Source organism: Sceloporus undulatus, chromosome 1 (genome assembly GCF_019175285.1).
Source record: "Sceloporus undulatus isolate JIND9_A2432 ecotype Alabama chromosome 1, SceUnd_v1.1, whole genome shotgun sequence".
Lineage (NCBI taxonomy): Eukaryota > Metazoa > Chordata > Lepidosauria > Squamata > Phrynosomatidae > Sceloporus > Sceloporus undulatus.
The window spans coordinates 1,463,016-1,472,880 of NC_056522.1; the positions used below are offsets into that span (position 1 = coordinate 1,463,016).

At 48.9% G+C, this 9,865-nt stretch overlaps 1 protein-coding gene across 1 annotated transcript in view; it reads right to left on the reverse strand.

The window, feature by feature from the left end:
- Window positions 1-9,865, reverse strand: part of LOC121919786 (dystrobrevin beta-like) — a 206,651-nt gene that overhangs the window by 5,431 nt on the left and 191,355 nt on the right. The window contains 3 exon segments of the mRNA XM_042446691.1: window positions 1,515-1,550; window positions 3,568-3,624; window positions 8,079-8,168. Coding sequence (XP_042302625.1) covers window positions 1,546-1,550; window positions 3,568-3,624; window positions 8,079-8,168 — 152 coding nt within the window. The 3' untranslated portion in view covers window positions 1,515-1,545.

The following is a 9,865-nucleotide window of genomic DNA, read 5'->3' on the forward strand; positions in this document are numbered from 1 at the left end:
TTACTGACTATATTTTTGTACTGTATTGTATTATTTTATTGATGTAATTCCGCCTCGATCCGCAGGGAAAGGCAGGAAATATAAATTTATTCATTTATTCATTCATTCCAGTCGTTATCTCTTGTGGAGCCCCTAGTCACCTCTTATGGAACACTGTAGAGTTCCAGGGATCTTAATTGAGAATCCCTGGGCTGGAGCATTGTAGGAATGAATGCCAGGTCACAAGCGGAGCATCATAGCATCCAGAGACAGCCCTTGGATTTATCATGCGCTCTCTGGTCATGCAGATGCCACATGGACTATGCAGGCAAAATGGTACTTTCACATGACCATCCCCCCAGCCAGGGTCAAATGAGAGAAAACAGATACCCAATTCTCTCAAGAGGAGTACAGATGGCATCAGACATGTTGGTAAGTGATAAGGATGCCTCTGAGCTCTGCAAGACCTGGATGCTTGCCACAGGACTAGGTTACAGTCTTCCAATATGATCCGACTCAGGTCCTAAGCTCTGGGTAAAGGCAAGGGAGAGGGCCTTCTTGGTGGCTGCTCCCAGGCTTCTCTCTCAGGAGGCTGAGATGGCTCCCTCCTTCCTGTCCTTCCAGGCAAAAGCAGCCACCTGCATTTTACAAGCCCAGAACAATCCTGTAGTTGAGGGCTCAGAAAGGAAATACGGGTTTTGGTTTCAATCCTACTGGACAGCTCTTGGCGAAGTTTACAAGAAGGGCTATGAATGGACATCCTGGGAAAGAAGAGCGCCAGGCGGAGTCTGATGCAAACGCTCCTCCAGCGCCAGGCTCCGTTTCCCTGCTCTTGGCCACATGAAAGGAACCCTTTTCAGGAATAATTAAACCCAATTACCAGTAGTGACATCATCAGTTGCCCAGAGGGAGCATGTATGTGCCAGAGAGCACAACACAGAGCGAGATTTCTAGCTGATGTTTAACATCCATAAAATAGGACAGTTAAAAATACTCACAAATCAATTTATGTCCCATAGAAAAGGGGGGGGGGGGAACTGAGCAGTGTTCTTTTTTAAAAAATACTTTTGCATTCTTAATAGTTGGAATCGAAAATAATTTTTCAGAGAGCGTTATCCTGCATATTGTTGCATTTTCACTGTTCAACAAGTCTTTGCTACGGCTGTGAGCTGAGGTTGCAGGACAGAATTATCGCACTGTGAATATGCATGGCCCCTTTGTGCTTTGTGTTCATATTCCCTGTCACAATGAATGTTCATTTATAAGCAAAAACATGGAAGTGTGGACTGATTCCCGTGAGCTGTGGATGTGAAGGGAACTCTGTATGAAGCAATGCTCAGGCATTAATGCTGTGTGTCCATTGTGGTAACTGGATGCTTTTAACCCCAAATCCCGGCTTATCCCCTCCAGTCATTTGTGCAAGCTCAGCATATACTGCCAGGCCAGGAGAGGCCGGCTGGTCGCTTGCTTTTGGCTCAGCTGTGGCCAGCAAAGTGGCTACCTGCTTCCCAAAACAGGAGGGGCTCCATGCTTACTTGAATCGCTGGCCAGTCCATGTCCTTCCACTTAACCTGCAAAAGGCAACACACAGAGAAAAAGACCAGGCTGAGAAGGCTGGCAGTGAGTCACTCCACGGCAGCAGCAGCAACCACCAGGCCCCACTCTGACCCAGTTCCCTCTGCCCAGCTTGATGCCAAGCCTTTGAAGGGAGGCGCAGGGGCCGCCTTTGAAGATGGCGTGGAAAATGCAGTGCAGGAGGGAGCAGCCAGAGGGATTATGGGGCACAATGAAGTCTGAACGCCCAGCTCTGATCCTAGCATGGCTGCACCAGCTGCTGAGACATTTCTGGGTCAAACTAAAACTGTTGGCTTCCACCTGTAAAGCTTTACATCCTCCTAGGAGCCTGGTCTTTACCTGGTCAGCCCCTCCTGCCATGAATCTTCCCCCACCCTGAGATCAACATCTACCTCCTCCATCAGACAAGGAAGAGGGCCTTTTGGAGTGTGTCCTCATTGCCCCAAATACAGAACACTCCCTTCAAGGAAGCCCACCTGGCCCCAGCATCGCCGTTTTCTCAGCACCGGATTGGCCAGTTTCTACCCATATCTGCCTTTGGCTGCTCCATTATCCTTCTAATTTGTTCTTGGAGTGAACTATTGCACAGATATAGGATGGGGGACACCTGGCTGAATGAGACTTGGACTAGATGGCCCTTGGGGTCTCTTCCAACCCTAGTAGCAGGAGCCAGTGTGATGCAGTGATTTGAGTGTTGGACAATGACTCTGGAGAATGGGGTTCGATCCCCTGCTTGGCTAAGGAAACCCACTAGGTGAACCTGGGTGAGACACACTCTCAGCCCCAGGGAACCCTGTGATAGGTTGCCATTAAGACAAACGACACAACAGCAGCAGCAGCAGCAGCAGCAGGAGGAGGAGTTAGTGTGATGTAGTGTTCTGAGCATAAGACTTGGATTCTGGAGATCAGGGTTCAATTCCAGGTTGGGAGTCAAAGTGGCTTTTGTTATAGTTGTGTGCCTTCACGTTGTTTCTGACTTATGGCAACCCTAAGGTGATCCTATCATGGTGTTTTCTTGGCAAAATTTGTTCCAAGAGATTTCACTTTCACCTTCCTCTGTGGCTGAGAGAGTGCAACTTGCCCAAGGTCACTCAGTGGGTTTCAGCAGCCAAGTGGGGATTTGAACCCTGGTTTTAGAGTCCTTGTCCAATGCTCAAACTACTGTATGATGCTAACAAGTGGTTTACAACAGATTAAAAAAACATAGTTAAAATTTTGTAAACCACAAAAGTTAATAAGAGATTAAATGATGGAACAAATGAAAACCAATAAAACCAAGAGCCATTAAAGACACACACACACACACACACACACACACACACACCCTGCAGCAAAACAATGAGAAAAATCCCGCAGACTGTTCAGGTGGGATGGGTCTTATCTATGTGCATCCATTTTAGTCCGCTGTGTTCTTGCCCTGAGGTTCCTCCCTGTCCCTCGCAACCTAGGCTGTGTCCGCACTACAGAAATAATGCAGTTTTGACACTGTATTAATAACTGCCAGGGGCTCAGTGCTATGGGATCCTGGGATTTGTAGTTTGTTGGGGCACCAGAGCTCTCTGACAGAGAAGGCTAAATAGCTCACAAAACTACAGTTCTTGATTCATTCGGACCTGTATATCTTTTTACAGACGTTTGATACTGCATTCATTCATTCATTCATTCATTCATTCATTGAGCTCTGCATACTTTAACACAGTTTGACACTATATTAATAACTTTCCTGGCTCAAGGCTAAGGAATCCTAGAAACTGTAGTTTATTGTGGCACCAGATCTCTGACAGAGAAGGCTAAATGTCTCACAAAACTACAACTCCCAGAATACCAAAGCATGGAGCCATGGCATTAAAACCAGTGTCAACTTGGATTATTTCTGCAGTGCAGATGGAGCCCTAGAGGAGAGGGACTCAGCCCTGAGATCCCTGAAAGGAAAGATCCCACTGTGAACGGATGAAGCCACTCAGAAAATGCCACATCTGGGCCCAAGGCCTAATGAAAGAGTTTTGCTTTTACCTCGGTCCTTCCCATTCTGCATCTTGTCCTCCTCTTCCTCGCCTCCTTCCTCTCCGCCTTTAAGACAAGAAGCACAGAGCAATAAGTGGAAGCATGTTTTTTTGGGGGGGGGGCACGCAGATGGGGAGGCTCTTTAGGGAGAGCCCCTGGCACCAAATGCTTGCCATGGGCACAACTGACCTCCTTCCCTTGAAACAGCATGGCACTGTATTGCCCATCTGCCTTGGCCTTGGTCTGGCCTGACCCACCAGCCCAAACTCAGGCAGTCAAGGAGAAGGAAAAAGCCTTGGGGCAGCAGAGAGAAGTCTGACCTTTTTGTGTGGCAAAGGCCAAAATCAAACACACAAGAGTGCCACCGGGCACCAGACAGCAGGGGGGAAAGATAAACAGATGTGAATGAATCATGAAGTTGGACAGGAGCTGTCTCAAATATCTAGCAATACACAAGTGAACACGCACTAATCGCATGCATCTCAGTAACACATGCTGAAGGTGACACAAAACAACTAATTGAGTATAGTTTTCTGTGGGTTTTTCAGGCGATGTGGCCGCGTTCTGGAAGAATTTTAATTAATTGTTTTTCTTCAACATGTGTGACTGAGATGCATGCGATTGGTGCATGTTCACTTGCGTATTGTCAGATATTTGCTATATTAATAGAGCTCCTATCCAACCTTTTGATTCATTCAGATCTGTTTATCTTTTTTCTCTCTGCAGCCTGGTGCCCAGTGGCACTCTTGTGTATTTTTCCATCTCACCGCATCCTCAAATCCTTACAGTAAGGCCAAAATCAAGCCAAAGTGGTGCAATGGTCTGAGTGTTGCATGCGCTAAGGCTCCAGGAGAGCAGGGTTCAAAACCCCACTTTCTCATGGAAACCCACTGGGTGGCCTTGAACGAGTCACATCCTCTCAGCCTTGCAGGAAGACCACCACAAACCTCAAATCTGGCCATGAAAACTCTCGGAGTAGGTCACCATACCGTGCTTTTAGGGGAAAACATCTAGGGGTAGCCGTGTTGGCCATATAGCAAACCCAATAACATCTAAACAATTATGGCTTTATTGGGCCAACCAAAATGCATAATGACATGTTGCAAGCTTTCCAAGTCACACCAGCTTCTTCATCAGGCAAACAAGAGAAAGAAATGGAAGATGTTAGTCACAGACCGGCATGCAAAACATGAAGACTTCTTGAGAAATTCAGTGTTCTCTCCCTACATAGGAGCCTGTGGCTTCACAAAGGAAGGAGACATGCTGGGTTCCAAGGAAACCTCTTCTTTGAATTGCAAATGGACATGAAATTTCCTTGACTTTGAGAATCTCCCAGTGACCACAGGGCCAAAATGGGAAGTGCCAGCCTGCAGATAGCCTTCCCTGCCATCTGAACTAAGACCAGAAACAGGAAAAGGCAGGCCTGTGACTTACATCTTCCCCGCTGTTTGCCTGATGAAGAAGCCAGTGTGACTTTGAACATATCATTCTGCATTTGGTTGGCCCAATAAAGGATATTGGTGGTTTTAGGGAGCCAGTGTGGTGTAGTAGTTTGAAGGCTGGCCTGGTATCCCCGCTGCTCACCCATGGAAACCCACTGGGTGACCTTAGGCAATTTAGGCTCTCTCTCAGCCTAAGAGGAAGGCAAAGGTAAACTTCCTCTGCATAGACCTGGCCAAGAAAATCCTAGGAAGAGGGTTGCCAAAAGTCAGAGTGGGACCCAGGGTGGTGCAGTGATTTGAGGCTGGATGGGGCCTCCAGAGACCACTCCACCTAGCAGCACTTGATGGGGAAAGCTTTGAAGAAAACATCATTTGGGGGCAGTGTTGTGTGGCCCAGGGGCCTAAAATTGGACCTGGGAGCCACACAGGGCCCAGGGGTGCTTCCCTCCCTGCCTGTTATAGTGGGAAGAGAGAGTGCAAGAGCAAAGCACACTCTGGGGGGCACTGACTTAGTGTGGGTCCCATCCACATAGGCAACAAAGAGGGCAGGAGGGGTCCTCAGTCTGCCCCCTGGCTCCCGACAGGGATTCTAGCAGGAAGAGAGTGAGGATGTGGAAAAATTGGAGCGTGTCCAGAGGAGGATCACCAAAATGGGGAAGGGTCTAGAAACCATGCCCTATGAGGAGAGACTTAGGGAGCTGGGGATGTGAAGTTGAAGACTTTCTCTGAAGATGCCAGCCACAGATGCTGGCGAAACGTCAGGAATAAACTCTTCTAGAACATGGCCACAGAGCACGACCCCCCCCCCCCAAAAGGAGCTGGGGATGTTTAGTCTGGAAGAGAGACAGTTAAGAGATGATACAAAAGCCCTGTTTAAGTATTTGAAGGGGTGTCATACTGAGGATGGAACAAGCTTGATTTCTGCTGCTCCAGGGAATAGGACCCGGAGCAATGGAAAGAGATTCCAGCTCAACAGCAGGAGGAACTTCTTGTCAGTAAGGGCTGTTGGACAGTAGAACGCATTCCTTCAGAGTTTGGTGCAGCCTCCTTTTTTGGTGGTCTTTAAGCAGAGGTTGGATCTATTAGGGATCCTTTGATTGTGAGTTCCTGCATGGCAGAAGGGGGTTGGACTGGATGGCCCTTGGGGTCTCTCCCAACTCTATGATTCTACAATTCTAGGAAAGCCAGTCTTCCCAGGGGCAATCACCTACCACACTCTTGGATTAATGCAGGCTAAGATAACATTTGCCCTCATTGCCACAGCATCACACTGCTGGCTCATGTTCAGTTTATGATCAACAGTCATCCCCAAGGTTCTTTTCACACGTAATCCTGCTGAGCCTGGTATCTCTCAGCCTATACCTGTGCATTTGGTTTTTGTGGAAGAAATGCAGAATATTGCATTTGTCTCTGCTGAATTCCATTTCATTAATTTCAGCTCAGTTTTCTAGCGTATCAAGGTGCTTTTGAATCCTGTTCCTGCCTTCCAATGTTGGTTACTGCCCACCCTGCCCCAGTTTTGTATCATCTGGAAATTAGACAAGGATTTCCTCTGCCCTGCCATCTAAACCATGTCCTTGCTCTACTTGCCTGGCTACGGGGACAGAGCAGTTGCTTCGCCAACCTCCCTTGCTCTCCGCAAGTGACGGAAGGGCTGTTGGGGGCAACTGTCGCAGTCACACAGTCATGAAAGAGAAGCCATAGCTGATTCACGCAGGCAAAGCTCTTATGCCAAGATGGACCATGCAGGTTCTTGGCCACTGTTTCCTCCACCCAAAGCTCTTGAAATAAAAGTGCACCCAAAACAATGTTTGAAGTGGAGGAGGAGGAGGAGGAGGAGGAGGAGGAGATACAAGGCTTCCACCAGCTTCCTCAGCTGGACGCAAGGTTGCCTCTTTAAACAAATATTGTATTTCTGGGGTGGACACTGTAGGACAGATAGGGAATTGGAGGCTACTGTGGCTGGTCCAGAAGCAACAGGAGCCAGGCCCAAGAGGCAGCAAGGAGGGGCAGGGCATCAGCCCCAGGCAGGAGGGCCTGCAGAGGGTTGCTGGCTGCTGAGCCTGAGCTCCAGCTGCTTCCTGTGATTTACACAAATGAGAAGATGTCAGACACTTCCCAGGGTCTCCGGCCTGCATTTCGTCAAAGTGGGAGCCTGCAGTTTGTTTCGTCTGTCAGCATCTCCCTCACATGTGGCTAAGACCTCTGACACAACACACACACTCATGGCTTTAGGGGCTGCCAGAAGGAGAGGCCTCGCTTTGTTACCAACCAACAGCCCCAAAGCTCTGGGTTCCTCCCTTGGGCGAGTGGGGCACAACCTTTCCCAAGTCCCCCCCCCCACTCTCTCCAACTGGAAACTAGAGCCGTGGGGTGAGGGGAGTCCATCTTGCCAGAGAGGAGGCAGACAGCCTCTGGTGCTCTGACCCACCAAGGGCAAGCAAGGACTCTTCTGCCCTTGGCACCTTCCCAGGCAGAAGGCAAGCTCTGCAGGCGGCTGTGAAGGAATCAGTCTGGCTTTTCTGCAGCAGGTGGAGAGACCATAAATCCAGTGTCCCTCAAACCCCATCTCTACCAGCCCCTGAGCACCCCAGCCTTTCCTTCTGAGCCCCTGAGGTGTCCTGAACAAACCCAGCCTACGGAGAAGGATGTGGGCATGCTGCCATCTCTCCTCTGCAAGGACCATGTGGAAGGGGTTGGATTTTCTGGCTATTTAGGAGGAGAGCTGGAGGGGAGATGAGCTGCAGTGGCCAGGGTAAGGACCAGGCCCTTTTCACCTTGAATGAGGGAGTGAGGTTTCCAATTGTGTATTTAAAAGGGAAGCAAAAGGGGTAAATACTTTGCATGTAATATCTATATTGCATTTGCATCTAATTTGTACTCTTGATTTAGGGCTTCAAGGTTACATCCAAGTGTTGCTATTCTGCTGAGCAGCAGAGGGGGAAAGAGTCTCCTGCCATCAGGTCCTGCCCTGGCATGTCTCTGGGTGCAGGGAATGTATGGGGCAGTGTACACATGTAACCCATGGAACCCACACAGAGGTATACACACACCCACACAACCCACTTTCCAGCCTACCTGAATGAAGCTCCTTCACCAAAGATGACATGGTGTTGGTGATGGAATCGGCCGCTACCAGCAAATCGTTTCGGAGGTTCCGCCGAGTTCCTGGAAAAGAAAGGGAGACGAAGGGATGAGATGAAGGTTCAATGTCCCCAGAAGCACACAACCTTTCACACTGATTTTGAGTCCAAAAGCCAAACTGGAAATTCCACAGCCCCGAAAATGATTTCGCCTTGAACAGGGTGATGTGGCAACTAAAAAGGCCAATGCAATTTTAGGCTGCATCAATAAAAGAATAGTGTCTAGATCTAGAGAAGTAATAGTGCCACTCTATTCTGCTTTGGTCAGGCCCCACCTGGAATACTGTGTCCAGTTCTGGGCACCACAATTTAAAAAGGATGTGGAGAAACTGGAGCCTTGTGTCCAAAGGAGGGCGACTAAAATGGTGAAAGGTCTGGAAACCATGCCCTAGGAGGAACGAAGGGAGCTGAGTATGTTTAGCCTGAAGAAGAGAAGGTTAAGAAGTGATCTGATAGCCCTGTTTAAATATTTGAAGGGATTTCATATTGAGGAGGGAGCAAGCTTGTTTTCTGCTCCTCCAGACACTAGGACCCAGAGCAATGGATGCAAGCTCCAGGAAAAGAGATTCCACCTCAACATTAGGAGGAACTTCCTGACAGTAAGGGCTGTTCAACAGAGGAAGAAGCTGATGCTTTCGAGTGTCCTCCTTTGGAGGTCTTCAAGTGGAGGATGGATGGCCATCTGTCAGTAAGTAAGTAAGTAAAATTTTATTTGTATACCGCCTTTCTAAGATCAAGGCGGTTTCCAACATTCCACATGACAATAACAATATAACAATATGACAATATAAACAATATAACATCGTAAAAACATAACATTAAAACCTATACAATAAAAACAATAAAACCCCCCACTCATGCCAGCTGACATGCTGACGAAGGGGGCGAGGAGTGAATACTTCAGGGGTCAGAGAGTCAGGGGTAAGCCTGCTCAAATAGGAATGTTTTTAACCCCTTCCTAAACTGAGTAAGGGAGGTGGCCGAGCGGAGCTCAAAGGGCAGCGCGTTCCAGAGGCTGGGGGCCGAGATGGAAAAGGTCCTCCTGGTAGTGGCCACTAATCTGGCCTCTGGAACCCTTAGCAATTGCTGCCCGGTTAATCTGAGTGTGCGGGGCGGATTGTACGGAGAGAGGCGGTCCTCTAAGTACCCTGGGCCCAAGCCATTTAGGGCTTTATAGGTAACAACCAACACCTTGTATTGCGCCCGGAAGCGAATAGGCAGCCAGTGTAGGTCTTTAAGGACCGGTGTTATATGACTGGCCCTGGCTGTACCAGTGACCAGTCGTGCTGCCATATTCTGCACTAACTGCAGCTTCCGGGTATGGTATAAGGGCTGCCCCATGTAGAGCGCACTGCAGAAATCCAAACGAGAGGTTACCAGAGCATGTACCACAGTTTCAAGGTCCCTCCGGCCCAGGTAGGGACGCAGCTGGCGTATCAGCCGAAGCAGATAACAGGTGCTCCTGACTGTCGCACTCACCTGAGATGTAAGGTGAAGCGACGAGTCAAGGAGCACCCCCAAACTGCGTATCGAGTCCTTCACAGGAAGCGTGATCCTGTTTAGGACAGGTGGAACCACCGCCGTTCCCGGATCAGGGGAACCTATCACGAGTACTTCCGTTTTCTCTGGATTCAAGCTGAGTCTGTTTTCCCTCATCCAGCCCATTACCGACTCCAGACAGGCCACGAGAGGAGAGATGCCATCCCCAGGCACTGCATCAGT